Source organism: Salarias fasciatus, chromosome 23, assembly GCF_902148845.1.
Source record: "Salarias fasciatus chromosome 23, fSalaFa1.1, whole genome shotgun sequence".
Classification (NCBI taxonomy): Eukaryota; Metazoa; Chordata; class Actinopteri; order Blenniiformes; family Blenniidae; genus Salarias; species Salarias fasciatus.
In genome coordinates, this window is record NC_043766.1 from 22,925,787 (window position 1) to 22,944,634 (window position 18,848).

The 18,848-nt window shown below is 39.7% G+C and overlaps 1 protein-coding gene across 1 annotated transcript; it reads right to left on the reverse strand.

Annotated features, from left to right (window-relative positions):
• Positions 1 to 4,035: 4,035 nt before the first annotated feature.
• mau2 (MAU2 sister chromatid cohesion factor) lies at positions 4,036 to 17,256 on the reverse strand. Its single transcript, XM_030084065.1, has 18 exons — positions 16,997 to 17,256; positions 16,618 to 16,701; positions 11,049 to 11,144; positions 10,728 to 10,822; positions 10,038 to 10,065; positions 9,718 to 9,873; positions 9,452 to 9,598; positions 8,395 to 8,485; positions 8,192 to 8,295; positions 7,981 to 8,058; positions 7,415 to 7,480; positions 7,224 to 7,307; positions 6,711 to 6,760; positions 6,509 to 6,586; positions 6,311 to 6,422; positions 5,518 to 5,608; positions 5,282 to 5,409; positions 4,036 to 5,112 (listed from the first exon to the last, which is right to left on the reverse strand). The coding sequence occupies exons 1-18, from the start codon at positions 17,228 to 17,230 to the stop codon at positions 5,038 to 5,040; spliced, it is 1,797 nt and encodes a 598-aa protein (XP_029939925.1). The 5' UTR covers positions 17,231 to 17,256; the 3' UTR covers positions 4,036 to 5,037.
• Positions 17,257 to 18,848: the final 1,592 nt, after the last annotated feature.

The window sequence follows — 18,848 nt, forward strand, 5'->3', positions numbered from 1 at the left end:
GGCGGCGTCATGCTGCGTTCACACACACCTCGGAAATGTTAAGTTTCCCAACAGATACACGGAAAATGATGCGTTTAGGACCATGTGATAGACAGATAGATAGATAGATAGATAGATAGATAGATAGATCGGTAACCAGGTAACCTTTTTGCAACAATAATGCATAAAAAGTAATGAGAATGTTAAAAACGACAAAAAAAATCAAAAGAATTACAATGTTTCAAAGAATCTCATTCCATTGATTTTTGGTGGGAAGAGTGTCAAATCCAGTCATAAAGTTGCAGAAAGATAGATCAACTCGGGCTATAAATTTGATTAAAATTCAGCAATTCTAATAAGCCTGTATTTACTCAGACAACACATTACATATAAAAAGTTGCACTTTTTGTTGTCAATCAATCAATCAAAATTAAATTTATAAAGCACTTTTCAGTGAAGTATCACCTCGTTCGAACTTGTTGGCAAGACTAATCAAAGTTGAGACGGGAAGCGAAAACCTACAAATGGAGTCATTTGCATCCAATTAGGTTAATCGGCATTTGGCACTTCTCGTGTATGCATTTTACTCCATCATAAGTACAATTTACTATACTTTTAAACGTATTAAATAAATTACAAAAAATGACCATGTTGCATATTTTACATACATTATGTTTCACTTCAGGTTTCATACAGATGGTTAAAAAGTACACTTTGCCTAATGAGTTTCACCAAAAAAGAAATTTTGTAAGTTAAAATGCTGTTATTGTCATTGTATTTTTTTTTAAATATCTCTCCACACCAAATTCTAAATATCCATCCATCCATCTAATATGTTGTTTTAGAGAGAGAGAGAGAGAGAGAGAGAGAGAGAGAGAGAGAGAGAGAGAGAGAGAGAGAGAGAGAGAGAGAGAGAGAGAGAGAGACAGCCAATCATACACACTTGCTATTGGCAGTTTTGGGTCAGCAATTACTATTGGACTGATGGGAGATTTTAATTTTGGGGAAACACTTTTCTTTTGTCTATGCACGCCTTTCATGTAATTGTTGTCTTGCAATTCCATCCATCCATCCATAACCTGATTTACATCGAGTCACAGAGAGCTGGAGAGTCTATCAAGCTGACTCTGGTCATCACACTGGTTACACACTTGCCGGTCTGCCGGTCCACTGCCGGTCCATCACAAGGAGACAGACAATTGCATGTCAACACATTTAAATACCCAACAAAATTGCAGTCACCAGTTTAAAAAGTGTGCATTTTGAGGGAACAAGTGGAAAAACCTGAGAGAAAACCCATGCTTGCATAGGGAGAACATGCAAACCCTGGAACATTGTTTTGGTGAGTAGTCATTGTGATTTTTTGAATCATTCTACCTTCAAGTAAACATTTGTAAGGTCTTAAATAAAATAATTAAAAACAAAATTAATCATTGCTTTCAGGGTTCTTTGTAAGAACATAGGCCAGTACTACTTTTTGTCTAGAAGAAGGTTTGATGCAGATTTGGTTTTTAAACTAGGACCTGCACTGTGGCATAAAGCACAAATGACCTAATCTGTACATAAAGTTAGTCAAATCTTTTTGTAAAACTCTGAGGACAGCTTCTACCAGAAGCATGAACTATACTGATCTGGTCATGAGGTCTGTCGCACTAGTCACGTAATCATAATAAATCAAGATCAAGACAATCATTTCTTTCAATAATAAGTTGTATTATTACCCTGGAGCAAAGAGTAACCTTTTACGGATTGACAGTATTGTACCAGTTACAGCATTACTGTTACTGCAACTCAACAAGCAAATACATTTTTTGACCTCATCTTGTTTTCTCAACAGTATTTGTATAACTCATAACTGTTTCGAATATTGTGTATGTGATCCTTGTGGTCTCCATTAGATTAATTTGCCAAAAGTTTTTTTTTTTTTAACCTCTTTATAACTTTCAAAGTGATTTCTTAGTTTTTGTAATGGTACTAAAATATGCATTTTTTTTATAGTCTTTTTCTTTCTATTTCACTTTCCATGTCTGTTTATGTGAAGCCCTTTCACTTGTCTTGTTGAAGACGTGCTCTACAAATATAAAGTAGCTTTGCCCTGTCTTGTTTGAAGAGAATAGGTGTCAAGCTTCATGCTGTGCCAGACAATAAAATTGACCTTTCATAGTTTTGGCTCCATTTATGACACCAGTGAGGACATCAGTGGAGACTGCTAGAGCCAAACTCTCTGCATGCTCTCAGCGTCCCCACTGCCCCAGGTAAGCACTGCTGCCCTGCCCAGAGCCTCTGTATATATCCAAGGAACATTTTGTCCTTATGGTCGGATGCGTCGGCCAGTTCCTGAACACTCCCAGAGATCCATGCATCATGTGACACAGCAAAAGCACTAAGGCCACGTCTGTCGGTTTGTGGTGATGTTGCAGGAAATTTGGGGGTCATTGTCCATGTTATTGCATTTCTTTGCTGCTTTGAATCGCTTGATAATGATCACCTCAGAATTTCAGCCACCACCCACAGACAAACCTGGCAGAGGAAGATAGTGGTGCAGGCCATCTGTTGCAACTGCTGTAGTGTGTAAAACATTCCTATTCCAGCAGATCTTCATGGTCGATACTGCACAGCAAAGAAGAGCCTGAGGGTTTTTGTTCTTTTTCACCTTTCTGTATGAATGCATTGATGAGACTACATGTAGTAATGCTTTCATACTTGTTCATATAGCTGCATACTGGAACCCAGTAAACTCCCATTGAATGCTTCTGATTCCTACATAAAAAAAAAAAAAAAAAAAAAAAAAAAAAAAAACATGGATTACATAACCCTTCTGAGTCCCTGGACATTTGTGCCTGTGTTTTGTTTTTGTTTGTCTTTTGTGTGTGTGTGTGTGTGTGTGTGTGTGCGCAAACGCACTCTTTGTTGCATACAGAGACAGACAGACATACACTCACATTCAGACCGCTGAGCAGGGTCACCAATTAACCTTATATGCATGCCTTTGGACTGTGGGAGGAAACTGGAGTACCCGGAGGGAATAAACACAAAGGTACCAGCCAGCTGGCATTGCCTGTCCTGGTATCGCTCACTATGCGACTCCCACTGTAGCTGACTTTTTAATTTCTCCTTACTGAGAAGATCATCCAGGTCATTGTGAGAATGACAAACCTACGACAACAGTGTAACATTGACTACAGGGCAGCCAAGGATTCAATAGAAATCAGAATTTCCATCAGAGTCCTGATCCAGGCTGGTGTGTATCGCTCGCTGGATCAATCAACCCAAGAGCTTGCAGGGGAAACACATGTCCATATTCCTATGAACAGCATATGACAACACAAAAAAGGCTGACTGAAAGATCTTAGATCAGGTGGGGACAGAGTTGAATATACTAGCTGACAGTGGGTGCTGAGCTCCAATGATAGAAGACAATGAAACCAGCAGCTTGTTAGAAAGAAGTTAATTTTACCACAGTTTAATTTATGCGTGAAGTGATACACAGAACCTCTACTCCAGCATCCCATCCAGTTTTCCTTTATGAAGAGATGATTCTGGAAAAAGGCCACAATGGGTGTAGGAAGAGCACGATGAGACGCTTTCACAGAAATCCTGTGAGAAACTGACCTTCATGTTTAATCTAGAAACTGTATCCTTGCTCAGCTTTTACAATTTAAAATATACATTGATGAAATTTCCCCCAGGTTCTATTAGTCAATTTTCAAGCTTTCTGAAGTGCCTCAGATAAGAGTTTAAATGGCATTGATTTATACCATTACTCATACAAAACTCTGGACATACTACTAAAAATCACATCAACCACAACCCTAAAACCTTACCCTAAACCTTAAAACTAAAGCTCACTAGTTGGAATATTGGGGTATTTCTGTCACACTGCCACCTGGTATCCAAAGTATGAGCTCTGATGCTTTCTGTACTTCTGCAGTTTGTCGACAGCATCGATGGACCTCATTGTACTATCAGACAGTCAGCATATATCTCCTTTCCACAGCTTTGGTTATAAAATCACAATTAGGTGTTATAGGACTATAAATGAACATGCAAGTCACAAAATGAGTCATATATTTATTGGAGAATTATTAAAAAAGCAAAACCAAGTTAAAAACATAGGATTTGGATAAAATATGACCAGTACTTAAGCGTCAACTGTATCCTTACAGAGTAATTTAAATACCAAGCAACAATATGCCTACATTGAATGACTAAAATATCATCACACCTTACTAGAGACTTTATAAAATGTTAATGTACAGTAAAAGGTTCGAGTGGCAAATCTAAACAGACATAGTGAGGGGAAAATGTAATCAAACTATCAGGACAACATATAACAAAAAAGCATTTGATATCTCTAAAACAGATGAAAATTTTATATATATATATATGTATATATTATGGAACTTGGAAAAATAAATCAGGTAAATGCTTTATCAAACCAATCATTCAGGTAGATAAAGTAGTTCAAAACAGCAGACCTAAAAGAGGCACTCTCCACATTGCCTCAAAATAACTGAACTTCTGCAGAATTACACTTTTCAAATCCAAATTTTGCGAAACTAAGCTGTTTATATTATTTGCACATTCTGTGCAAAAAAAAAGAGAGATCAATTGGTGAGGATCAGAAAATGGGGAACCTGCGTTAGTAACTACCATGCATAAAACAAACCCTTCATACCAAAAATGCCAGAAGTTAAATATTTACCATCAGTTTGAAAGTGACAAGAATAAATTAATTTCTCCGTTTCTGCATCACCCCTTTATCAAACCCACCTTTTCCAACAAATGGAAATAAATCCTGGCAGACAGATAGAAGTCCTGCACTTGTGCCCCATAAGCATCCATGTCAAGAAAGATGATGAAACATGAACATCAGACGGCTGATGCTGCGTGACATTGAACAATTTGAGGAAGAAATTTTGAGTATACAAAAAGGTGAAAAGCACAGACAATCAATTGTTAAAATCCTTTCAAGCTACAGTGGTCTGAATAGCAGGTTAATCGGCATCCATTTGCTGCCTGTGATAAAACACCAGCTGCAGTCATACGGGAGGCTGCTCATAGCAGGCTAGCCAGGCTGGTGGTTGGCCCGTTCTGGGCCTGGATCTGGACAGGAGGCGGGCCGTCTGTCCACTGCAAAACAAAAACATACATTTTGGGACATTAGTGCTACTCAGCAGTTACATGGGGGAAAAAAACTATATGAGGGAAGAGCTGGAATATGACAGTCCATTATGGAACCTGGGTGGAAAAAAGGAAGGAAAATAGAGAAATCGATGACAGACTAAGTTGTTTCACGTACACTGATGAGGTTATGCTCAGGGAGGCTGCAGGCTGCGATATGGTCCTGTAGGAGCTGCTGGGAGAAGTTCTGGTGCATCTGGGCAGCTTCATGGGCATCCATAGTGTTCCCAAGTGCTTTGTTCAGGTCTGCAAGAACAAAACAATTGAGATGCTTAAAAATAGCTGATACTTTAAGAAACAAATGAGCATAGATGGTTAATAATTAAAAGGTTAGAGGAATGAAATTCTGAGTACCTTTCAACAGAGCCGAAGACCAGAGCTGAACTGACATGTCGGGGATCTTACTGGCCAGCTGCATTGCAGGTACAACCATGTTGTTGCTCTCCTGGAGAGAAAAAGCTACAATTATTAGGACACGGCTCACAGTCACTGCAATACCCTCTTTTGAAAAAAAAACTGTCTATTAGTGATTTTTTTTTTCATAGTTTCACAGATTCAGTTGTTTTTCCACATTAATAATAATTATCTCTTTTCACATAATTTGCACCAACTAAAAGTCCGCAACACAAAAGACTAGCTTTAGAATATAAATTAGGCAGAAACCGAAGGGACTGTCATCACCACAATTATCACTTTGAGGAGAGCTAGCTTAGAAAGGTGTTTGATGTAGAGATACCCAAAATTGAATTAATCATTTATTCAGTAATTTTGAAATATTCACCGAGTATTTCACAATCTCTCTGTTAGTCTTCGTACTTTGTCTTAACTTCACCTAACAGGATGGATGACGGGACATTACTCTACTGGTTCCTGATAATTGACTGATAGTAGGAAGTGGTGGCATGGGCAGTTTTACAAGCCTGAAGAAGAACACTGTCTTCCTACTTTAGGCAGATCCATTAAAAAACATAAAACGTGAAACATTTAGGCAGTGAAGATGTTTGACATTTTGTATTTGTTTCAATAAAAGCGGACAAGACAAAATGTTCTGTGGTGGTGACCTTGTTCTCTGGGCCCGATTAAAAACGAGAAGTAAAGAGCTGCTGCTCACACTGAAGCCGACTTCAAGTCTCATATCAAGTCTTACTCTGTGGTTGCCCAGCACGTAGAAAATGTGGCCCAGCAGAACCAGGGAGCAGGCAGTCAGCCTGTTCAGATCCTCAGCGTTGGACATCTTCAGGGTCTCCCGCAGGAAGCGCCTGCAGCACATTGAAGTATAATCATCAATCCATGCAGGAAAAATCTGTGGGTGTGTCTCCATGAAACAATTTAAGATTTGCCATACTTTGCCTCATTGTATCGTCCTTGAAAGAAGGACAGGAGTCCTCTGATGTAGAAGGCTGCCGCACGGAGGCAGTGGGAGCTGAAACAAAAAAAAAAAAAAAAAAAAAGTTACTCAATATTTAGTCGTTTCAACAAAATGCTTTGCTTCAGTGCAACGTATTGTGTTGCACTTACACAAACTGCACAAATCATTTGCCACTTACCTTACTGGGAAGTTATGGTCTGGGTTTATTCTCTCCAAGAGGCTGTACAGCTGCCAGAGCAATGAAAACAGAGGTGAACTGAGGAAGCAGTAAAAATGTAATTTTCTCGCTATCTTCACAGCTGGCTAAATTCTGAATAAGCTCAATGTCCCGCTCAAGATCTCAAACCCAAAAGAGGGAACACATAAACTTGGGCACTAATGTGCTAGAAAAAGTTGGATGTTTCACGTGTACAACCTAAAGTTCTTAGTGACCTCTGGTGGACATATTGTGTATCAGCCAACAAAGAATTTCATCTTATCAGCAGTTCTCAACACTTTTACTCCCAACATAATAAAAATGTGATAAGTCGCTGGTTAGGCAGGTTTAATCACACAGAAACTGTTTAAAAACACAACAGTTAAAAAAAAAAAAATCTACATTAAACAAAACAACCAACGCCAGGTTTTGGATGCAGCTTTTTGCATTCCACAGTGAATATGTACAGGGGGGGCCCATGAATAGTTAACTGACCTCCTGGTGTCGGTTTCCTTCCCTTATGTAGACACTGGCCAAGTTGGTTACAATGTACGTCCACAGTTCCTGGTGCGTGGTGAGCTGAAACACAAAGAGTGAAAGGACATGTTTGTGAAGAATGTACCGAACACAGAGGAGAAAAGGTGAAATGAGAATGGCCGCTGTATCTGAGGAAGTAAAGTACTCACCCTCAACGCTGTAGTAAACTGTGCCTCTGCATTGTCCATGCAGTTCACTGAGATGCAGTACAGACCCTGCGCAATGAAAGAAGGATTAAGTTTAAATTTATTCATGGTGCTTGTGTTTATTAAAAAAGAAAAAAAAAATCATGTTTACTAGCATTTTAGTGCTATTGAACATGATTCTTCAGACTTTTTATGCCAACATCTTCGTTTCAATATATTTTGATGTGTATGTTTTTTTTTTGTATGTCATCTTCTCATCTTGATAAAAGCAATATCTATTGAAGCATGCAAAGCAAACTAGCTTTGAACTACTTTTGTCATGTTGAGACATTGTCTTGTTGCATAAAAATAAATGCATCTCTGTGTTTTTCTGAAGAGCAAGATAAAGAGTCAGCGAGGATATTTTGTAACAATAAATCCTGGTAATAAATTGTACTTGGATAAGAAAAAACTCAATACTGAACACATGAAACATCAGATAGTCTTAATTCCTGACAATGCAATGATTGATGTTAAACAAGCACGTCTTTGGATCATTTAAAATGTGGACTTTAATTGAAAATACTTACTAATAGTGTGTGAAGCTGGGCAGCGTGGTTGGTGAATAGCCTGGGAGACTGTTGGCACAGCTGACACACCTGTGAGATCTGAACATAACACACAATATGCTCCACACACTTATTTGGTTTCACAATACATAATGCTTACATGGTGAAGTTTGCATGCATTGCAAATAACATTTATATAGACAAAAAAACAGCAGCAACAGATCAAAAATACCTCTTGCAACGCAGTTGCCTTATGTCCTGTGACAAGTCGGCACATGATGATATGCTCCAGTAGAATGACTTGAAAGGTAGAGAGGATGGGACTGCAGTCCAACACTGTAGAAAAACAAAACATGAATGATGTAAATTGTATGTTTCCCCTATTTGAAAAGCAATTCTCAACAAAAAAAAAGTAAACATGAAGCTCAGATTTACTTTTTAGTTTCTCTAGTTGCATCAGGGCCTTGTCTGTGTACTTCTGAGCTTTCTCCAGATAGCCTGCTTGCATGGAGTGCATCACCGTCACCTGCAAGATAACAAAACAAAAACATGCTGAACTTCATGACGATCCCACACAAAATGCACATCTGAAAAAGGCTTCACTGATAGACAGCAATGGATTCAGAAACACTATATCAATCTGTATGAGTGACATGTAGAGCGTTTTTAGGTTTCTGACGTTTTCTGCTATCAAACTGTTCTTTATTTCAGATTAGATATTGGCTGTATCTGTATTTCAACACTATAGACATCCACCTAATTGGCAAACAATGTGTTAAAAAAAACCATTAAGCTAGTCTCTTTAAAAAACAGGCTCTGGGCAATAATGACATTCTTAAAATTGTAATTAATGGCATAGTTATTCACGACAAACTCAATAAATGCAAAATTTGCTTACAGTACCCCCCCTGTATAAACCGCAAAATAAATAAAAAATGCAATACCATCCCCTTTACCAAAAATTACAACCTTGAAACAGCAGAGCTCCGTAATGTAGCAGTTATATTTTATTTCTAAGAAATGCCAACTTGAAAATGATAATAAAGCTAAAGTTATTTACCACTATCAGTTCATTAAGTTATTTAATTTGTCAAGATTAGAGGGTCATCAGGTGAGTCTAAAATTGTCTTAATATCTAATTTTCTTGGCTTCAGAAACAAGCGGAACATGTGACTGGAGCACACCCAGGTGAGCTGGTCAAACGTCAAACATCAGGAAAGTGCAATGAAACTACGGTATGTTTGGTTGGTGGCTTATCACGCTGATTATTTGTAATGCAAAAGGTAATGCAAAGTAATTGTTGCCATTGCTCAATCACAACACATTACCTTGGAAAACCCCAATAAAAACACTACATAGTTCTGTTGTGGTTGGTGGTATGAAAAATCCCTGCTGTGAGACAGACACCAAGATGTGACTTCTATTCTGTCATTTTAAGAAGTTTAAACTCTCAGGAGGTTTGAAGTGAAAAAAGATGAAGCAGCTGCATTACCAAATACACAAGGACACACATGTGTTCCTTGGGCAGCCAATGGAAGAGGTCAGCCGGATTACTGGGCAGGATCTCGTCATCATGGAGTGTGGAGATGGTCTGGATACACTGCTGCAGCTGCTTCAGACATGGCTTCACACTCTTCACCTAAAAATTTTTTTATTTCACAATCAACATCAACTCATCCCCTTTTCACACACATATAGCCATCTCAACACATGTGCAATATCGCTAAATCCGAAACCCCTGAAGACAGAGCATCATACCTGTCCAGCATCCAGGTAGTGTGTGACCTGCAGCACCAGGAAAAACACCCTCAGCGACTCCTTCTGGATGGGGTTCCCCTGCCAGTTTTCCACGATAGTCCCACATAGTGTGAGAAGAGGATGCACTTCTCCAAGCTTCCTCTCCATAAGCAGCAACTACAAAAATAATAGTCACCATAAATATAATCCATCGAGTTATGTTCATCTAGATCTTACACAACCATCACTGCCATGCATGCTGATGTTATGTTAGTGCGGTGCATGGCAGTGATGTAAAAAAAATTGGAGACAAGAATATAAAAAGTTAGTAGAATACTCACCATGCCTTTACTGAGAAGAAATAATGCTCTAGAATGGAGCAAAAAAAATTTTAATTAGTTTTTCTAAATAATTGCACCCAACTTAGTGAAAACTTTTAAAATGCAGCAAAGTTGAGACCATATAAAAAAAAAGTACCCAGAAATTTGAAATGTGTTTCACAACACAGTAAATGTTTCAAAATAGCAACTTTAACATGGAAATATGTACATGCCCCCCCCCCCCCCCCCCCCCCCAATGCAATAGGACCATCTTGCCTTCATTTGCTTTACTGCAGAATATATCATTTCAGCAGTGTGGGAGAAACACGTGCATGAAAAAAGTCACTTTATCAAGAGTTTAAAGTTATAACTGTAAAAACATTATTATAGAGTTGTATAATTTGATAAAAGTAAATGAGTTTTACAACACTTGTGCAACGGGATCATGGTACTGAGAAGCTGGCATGAAAACAAACCTGGCGTCCCGAGTTTCATAGTTCACTTCCCTTTATATGGCTTGAAATAACTTAAGATGGAAACAAACTGCTGCAGAGTGGTTAAAAAGGGCGTGGACACTGGACTGATAATCATAAATTACTCAGTCTTCCTGTTGGGGGCTGGAAGTGTTTTTCTTTACTCACAATACGATTCATGGACATGGTTGACTGAGGTGTAAAACGTGCACGGAGCAGAGAACAGGATGACCTTTACCTAGTATATTCTGAGCCCACCACTCTGGCATACTCGGCTCCAACTCCCAAAAGGTCACATGCTGACACCAAGTCTTTCTCCAGTGTATGAAGTTGCTGAAAGTCACATAAAATAAAGAAATAAATTAGTGTGTGGCTGCAGCCTATCATTGAGCAGGAACACCCCACTCCAATAAAACCCACCATACAGACAGTCAGTCAATCTGAGGGAAAACACCAGTCATACTAACACCCAGGTTTAGCTCAGTCACAATCAAATCTATTCTCATTGAAAAGTGTTGCTGCAGCATCTGAACTTACACTTTAATAGAAATATACATACCGCCAACTGAAACAACAGCCTGCAGTGCCAATACGGTGTTTGTTGTGAGATCTGGATGGCTTTGCGGAGCAGAGGCTTTGCAGAGTCCACCAAATTCTACACAGACAAGAAACAATTCAAAACTATTATTCACTTGTTCTTAAAACATTAAGCTGTAGTTATCACCATCATATTAGTGCCAGATGTTCCTGTATGGAGTTTTCATGTTCTCCCTGTGCTTGTGTGATTTTTATCTCAAAATACAAAAACACAGATGTGAGGTTACTTGGTGACTCTAAACTGCCCGTCTCTCTGTTTACCCTGTTCAATTTGTACAACTCTGTTTCCCACTGTTAGCTGGAATACGGTGAATTGGACTAAGTTGTATAGAATATGGAAGAACCAAAAAATGATGGACAGTATATCAATAGCAAATGCAGTGTATTTATCAATCCATGTACCAAAAAGCATCCCTACTATATAGCTGAACATTTAAAGAAATATTTAAGTCAAACTTTATGTGTTTAAATTTTCTAGACATTCTAACCTGCATTTCAGATCACTGCATGGTATGTTTAACTGATCTGGTAGTTTTCTCTGATAGACGATATTTTAACTTTTTAATGTGAATGCATATTTGTATCTTTTTATTGTGGACTAGACAGGTGCTGCACCTCAATTTGTACTTATAAGTTAGAAATATAGAGGTATATGAAATCCGTTTTATTTTTTCCCCAATTCCGTTTTATTTTTTCCCAAATTCCGTTTTTTCTGTTTTAATATTTCTGAATTTGGTATTTTGTTTTTTATGCTCATTTTTACCATAAAAAAAGGTGTCTGGTAAGTGGAAATGAATAAATGTCCACAATTTAATAGGATATAACAGTCCATTTAATGTTTAAAGTCCTGCAACAAAGAAATAATTTTCAATTAGTCGCATGCGTCTTTGCGAGTCCAGTCCACAGTACGTTGACAGCATTTACGAAAAAAGCTTTTCCCCTGAGGCATAAAAGTCCGTGTACTGTTCTGCTCTGTATTTAGCGCTTAGCGTGGAGTTTCATAACTTTTTTGAATGTGTGAGAGGGGAGGGAGCAGCTCGTTTGGACATCGTGTTGTTGCGTCGCGTCTTGTCGCGGCTGGAACGCGCGTTCACATTTGTTTTCAATTGTATTTTGACGCAAAATCGCGGAAAGCATTTGGCGTTGTGAACGCACCTTTAGCATGTTAGCAGCGCTGTGGAAGTGACGTACACGTTGCAGCAGCTCGGGTGGTCCCCCCGGCATGTTTGCTTTGCACTATAAGGTTCCATTTTCTCCCGAAAACTGAATTTCAGACCAGATTAGGACGAATTCCGTAATATTCCGCGTTTTATTCCAATTCCGTTTTTATTGGCCATTTCCGCGATTCCGTCTGCGATTCCGTTAACACGGATTTCATATGGCTCTAGAAATACAATCACAACAAAGACATTTTATTGTATTTAACTGTATTAGTGACAACTTCTCTGCCTTTGTAGTCTGAAGCAATATTGAAAATGAGTATTTTTTTTATTTTTGTGAGAGTTGGCTGACCAATGTGAAGCTTGTTCCTACAAAGCTTGGCGTTTGCCGTTAGACATAGCCAGTGCACACATCAGCGACCAGGGATTAATAATTACAGCACTGCAGCACATCCAACTTCAGCTTCTGCCAGAGAGCTGCTTGACCCAGACATGGTTTTAAAAGAAACTTTTGAAGAGGCTAACGGAAACAAAACTTTAACAATTACTGAGAGAATTCATCAATAAAAACATTTCTAAATAATTCCACATCTAATTTATAAGAAAAACCAAGTTGAAATTTTTTATATGAAAATCAATATAACAGGTACATTTATTTTCAAATCTTTAAATTGTTATTGTATTGCTTAGCATTCATCACGCATACGATAAATAATGCAATAACTTCTAACCCGTCATGTAGGGCTACACGATAAATCGCGAAAAAAAGAAAAATCACGATCTTGATTCTCACGTACACGTGATCTCATTTCTACAAACCACGATCCTGAAACATTTTACATTACGAGCTGCATGGCAAAATGGCAAATAAATGCCGTTATTTTCCCCTAGGATTTTTTCAAGCGCCCCCAAGCGCAGCACTGTCGCTGACTGATCCTTCAACCAATGATAAAGTGTTTTTACAACATTTGATCTTGTGTTAGTCCGACCACTGTTGAGTATGTGAAAAGCATAAGCTACAGTTACAGCTGAACAGGACTGAAGTGATTCCATGAGTAATTCAATTACTAAAATGCGCCGAGGCTTTGTTTCACTCACTACTAAGTACACTGCACGTTCACTTTTGATGCCGTAAAGCACTGTGTATGCAAAGCACAAAACGTTAAATGGAAACGCCACAACTTTTCCCCGACGAGCAGCCTGGCGGCCAGTCGATGGAGTGCCCAGGAGCAAGTTGCCAGGAGACCCTCGCCTTGACTGAAGGAGGTGGCATTGGTGACAGAGTCGCCTAGCCTGCACCGCCAGTCGGCCAATACAACACTGGACACGGCGGCCGATGGAGCCACGCGGTGCACCTCGTCCACCTTCAGTAAGATTTAGGCATATTCTTTTTCACACTTGTTTTCTTTATCTAGTCGGTGCTTTACATCCCTCAACCGTAGGTGCAGACCTGCCAACCTTGGCAACATTTTTGGAGTACCACTTGCCAGGACAGTTGTCGACCGGGGGGGGGGGGGGGGGGGGGGGGGGGGGGGGGGGGGGGCACTGTCAGTTTAAGTTGTAAATTTTAAGTTTTCATTTGGTTCTTTCATTTCTTTAATGACAAATATTTAACAAATGTTTTTTCTGATACACATTACATTGCCGCTGACCTTGCACGTCGTCCCCAGAAAAGAGCTTCAAAATGCTGCCACGTGTCCTTTAACTGAGCATTTTATGCTGTGTGTGCGCATGCGTGCGAGTGTTCCATTACTGAAACCTTTATAAAGCTGTCAATACGGTGTTTCAAATTAACTGGTTTCCTTGCTAACTGGTGACTGACTTCCTTTAGCACTTCCTGCTGCTGCTGCTAGTAGCAGCAGATGTTGAAATCAGACTCATAAAAGGTCGGACACGGCTTTTTGTCTGGTTTTTAACATCTATCAGCAACAAGGGACGTGAAAGAAACCCAGTCGCCAGTTAATAGGGAATCAGTTCTTCCAAAACACCGGCTCCTCTCCGGGTTCGCGACACTCCTCCTCCGCTAGTTAGCTGCTGCCTTCAGGTGACTGGAGCAAGCGGCGGAAAACTGAAACTCTGTCATTCACATGAAGGCAGCGGAGACAGCTGGACTCAGGAGACACTCAGGAGACACTCAGGAGACATGTGAAGGAAGCGTGGACAGTTTGCACAAAGGAACGGCTCTCAGACAGCTGAGAACCGGCTCTCGTCGTTCACTTGAAAGAGCCGTTCAAACGAACGACTCGTTCATTGAACGTCGCAGCTCTACGAGGGCAGCACATGTGTTTCCTCCCGGTTCCATAGCTGCGGCGCACCAGACTAATTACCGGTATTTTTTTCAACGTGACAAATACATTGTGTGCCGTGAATGCGTGACAACACATCGAAATGCGTGACGCTTCAGAGCCCTGCTGCTGCATCGTGTTGTCAGACATGAGAACGTCCACGGTCCGCATTTATAACAGCGCTCACAGACGTCTGCAGCTTTTTGCGTAGTTTAATGAGGCGGAGCGTACCAGCGTATTTTAATGTCAAATTGCGTACCTGCTACGCAAAATGCGTACAGGTTGGCAGGTCTGGTAGGTGCTTCATGTTGTACTGAAATGGCACAGAAAATAAAATGCTGCTGTGAAATTGCACATATTTACGTTGTTATTAATGCTGTGCCATATACGCGCACCTCCCCCATGCAAGCATGATGACAAACAGTGTGCATTGCATTGTAAAGTGTGTTTTGCCCTGGTTGCAGCACCACAAGGCAACACCACAAATCTTGCCACCATAAACTGCAGCATAATGAAGCCGTACAAAACAAGAAACAAAGACAGACATTATTAACAGGAACCTTGTGCAATGGAACTTCATGCCAAACAAATTCCAGTAGACATAAACATGTTCCAACTTAACTATTGTACAAACATTTGCTTGACATTCTTAAGAAATCTCACTTTTGGGTACTTGAACGACAATTTAAATGTTTGCTTTTTTGGAGGTCATGAGTACAACACAGTGTGAAAAACAATCACGCCAGAGAATCTCAATTTTAAGCAGAGAAAAAAAAATTATGGTTCACATTTTTTTCAAGAATTGTGTAGCCCTTCTTTCATGACGATGATGATGATGAAAATCTATTTGAATGTGGCCCGGCTTCTTCGCCAACAGTTGTCTTTTCATTCTCTTTCCTACAATTTTGTGACTAGGATGTTCAAGCACTGTTTTTCTTACAGCAGTGATGAGGACAATTTACAAGGTGTGTGTATCACCCTTAACTGGCTAACAATTTTATTTATGTATTTGACTGCTGAAGTTCTACTGGGCGCAGCAGCAGCAGCTCGGTTTATAGTGGGTTGTCTCTCAATCAAAAAGTTGCAGGTTTGATCCCCCAAAAGCTCAAATGTTCTTGAGCACAACACTGAACCCCAAACCGCGCCCAACGGACAGGCTGAGCACCGTGCATGGGAGCGTGTAAAATATATGTGGCTGTGAAAGGGTGAACATGACTAACAAAGTACCATAAAATGGTTTGAAGGCTAAAAAAAATCTGTGAAAAAGTAATACAGGCAAGTACATTTTCAACAGGGAAATTCAGTGAACTAAACCGGTAAAGAAACAGGGCATACTTTGGGTCACACATCACCCATGTCTACTTTGGCAAATGTCTCAGTTATCACATTTGCCAGAATAACCACAGGGACTGTTTTCAGACTTAACAAAGTGCAAAAAAAGAGATTCTTGAGCAAAACTGATCCACCCTCATGCTGATTCCACTGATGAGTTTTTCTACTTCCATTTCTATTGATCAGACAGGATATTTACGAAATTGTTGGGAAATATGAAAAAAAAAACATTTTGAATGTCTGAAATTATAAGTTCATAGTAATAGTTGATTAGATAAAAAGATTTTTAAATGCTTATATTTAAGATAAGCTGAGCAAATGATTGCAAAAATCAAATGCATATAATCAAATCTAGAAATTATTTAGTTTGTAGTTATTTCAAAGTTAATTGTTATACAATTGTTAATTGTATAATTTTTCATATTTCAGTCTTTACATAGGGGAAAAAATTTTTTTATTTTGTTAGTGCTTACAACAAACCCAACACAATTCTAAATTATTATCTTTCATTCTTTTCTTTTTTTTAACTAGGCCAGCGATTAATGATCTAAACGCTCCTGGTAAAAAAAAACCCTTCCGTCTTCAATTGAAAAGATAATGGTATTCGACATATATCGCAGTGTTACTTATGACTACAAAATTAGACATAGTGGACTCTGTCTGGTGTTTTTTGAAAAAATTTGTCATGCGCGACTTACTACATCTCAACTACTCCAACAACTGCACATCGACCACATTGGAGAAAATAATTTACCTGCTGGCAGAAGAGCTCAGACAAAATGCTGGCAGCTTCAAACTTGACATCTTCAAACTGAGGAACTTGTTGAGAAATGTACCACTGTAAGAAGAAAAAAATAACATTCAACATCAGCGCCAGATAAGCAGTAATAACACCAACACAATGGCTAACAGGAGAGAAAGCCGAAGGCCACCGACTGAGGACGCATATGTAACAAAACTTCTATCAATAATACACGATTCAAACCCAATGTTTGTTTCAGTTTAGGCTGAAGTTACTTGGATGACGAATAATCTAAAGTCTCCCATCGGTCTCTGTGTTCCCCGGCTGCGGCCTACACTGGTCCGCTTCTCCGCAGCATCCCCGCTCTTTCCTAAACCGGGCGCCCGCTCACCGCTTTCTCCAAGTGGCTGCGGGCCAGCTCGCTGTTCTTGGTGTGGTGGTAGAGGACCGAGCCGAGCTGAAGATGCGTCCGAGCCTCAATTCTCTGCGGGGGTTTGAACTGGAACACGGCTTGGAGGCAGTGTACGCACAGTCGTATTTTGGGCGGACTGGAGGTTCGGAAATGTTCCGCAAAGCCGAGAAGGGCGAGGTACCAGCGCTCCGGGGCCTCTACGTTAGACGCCATCTTTCAGACAACAACAAGTTTTTCAGCGCTGAAAACGCTTTGGACAGACTCACAGGTTGCCAGATCTGTGGACGTACAACCCACGTCCAAAGAGCCTACCCAAATATTCCCTTTCACTTTCCGACTTGATGTTGTTGAAATTTTTATTTAGACAATTTTTTTTTCCAAACAACTGTTTGTTTGAATAAAGATGCAAAATACAGTTCACATTTTGTCACGTTGGTCAGATATGCTATAACCCCATCTTCTTATCTAATTGCACAGTTATTCTTCTGTTTTTCAAGAACTAATTCATTCCTTGGCTGAAGTGTAGGAGTGATTTGCTCTTTGACCTCACAGTCAGAATGTCTTGAGCTTAATTATTGGCCGGGGCCTTCCTGTGTGGAATGTGCATGTTCTCCTCAAAGCATGCTGGTGAGATTAAGTGGTGACACTATTGTTTCAAGGTGTAAATATAAGTATGTGTGGTTGTCTGTCGGTGTGTTTACCCTCATAAACTAGCTGGGATTGGCTCCAACATGCGACCCTGAACATGATAAAGTACAGAAGATGAATAAATGAATCATTCATTCATTCGTTACCTACCCCTTCTCCTTTCCGGGGTCGCGGATGGCTGGAGCACACATTGATACCTAGGGGCAATTTTGGGTGACAAATTAACCTGACATGCATGTTTTTGGAGCGTGGGAGGAAGCCGGAGTACCCGGAGAGAACCCACGCACACACGGGGAGAACATGCAAACTCCACACAGAAAGGCCTGAGCCCTGGCCGGCATTTGAACCCACCTTCTTGCTGCGAGGGACGAGCACTAACCACTGCACCTCTGTGTGGCCCATTGATGAATCAATCAATGAATCAATAATGATTAATTTCACTTAATCATACAGTTATAAAATAGTTGGTGTTTGTACTAATAAAAACACATCTAATGTTTAACTTTTAAACGGTCCCTTCTCTTCAGATTTCATACGATTCCTACAATGTGAAACTTTTAACCAGTGAGGATTATTATGTCTTCACTTTTGCATGGTTTCATGTTTTGCAATTATTTGAGAAATAATTGTTGAAGGTGAAATGTTGCTGCAACTATTGTACTGCTTAGTTATAGAAGAGAAATGGATCTCACTTATGTAACATTTTCAGAGCTTAGGCAGCCTCTCAGTACTGATTCCAATTCACCCTGTGAATTCCACAGTCATGCACTGTGTATGACCTGCATTGAAAACTATTTGAGGTTCATTAATTGGAAGTTGTTGGTGGGTTTTGATGGCCTGAAGCCCTGGGTGATAGGTTCAGTTGAAGAGGAGGAAATCCAAAAGAACAATACTGATAAAACACATTTGCACCAATAGACATGATTAAACCATACTGAGTGCAAATCAAGCACCTCGAATTGAAGTGGAAGGCTACACTGTTTAGGTCTGCTTGAGCTGCACAACATTTTAATGCTGCTCATAAGTAACAATGTTGGACGTATTCACATGGATATTTAACCACTCTAAGTTGAAAATAAAGAAAACGTAAACAAGCAGAGAGAGAGAGAGAGAGAGAGAGAGAGAGAGAGAGAGAGAGAGAGAGAGAGAGAGAGAGAGAGAGAGAGAGAGAGAGAGAGAGAGA

Excerpts from the sequence above, each read along its gene's own strand:
- mau2 (XM_030084065.1), bottom strand. The coding sequence starts at position 17,230 with ATGGCGTCTAACGTAGAGGCCCCGGAGCGCTGGTACCTCGCCCTTCTC. Across the intron at positions 8,486-9,451 it reads TGTGTGTCCTTGTGTATTTG|GTGACGGTGATGCACTCCAT; the intron begins GTAATGCAGCTG and ends GTTATCTTGCAG. Across the intron at positions 7,481-7,980 it reads CCCAGCTTCACACACTATTA|GGTCTGTACTGCATCTCAGT; the intron begins GTAAGTATTTTC and ends TTCATTGCGCAG.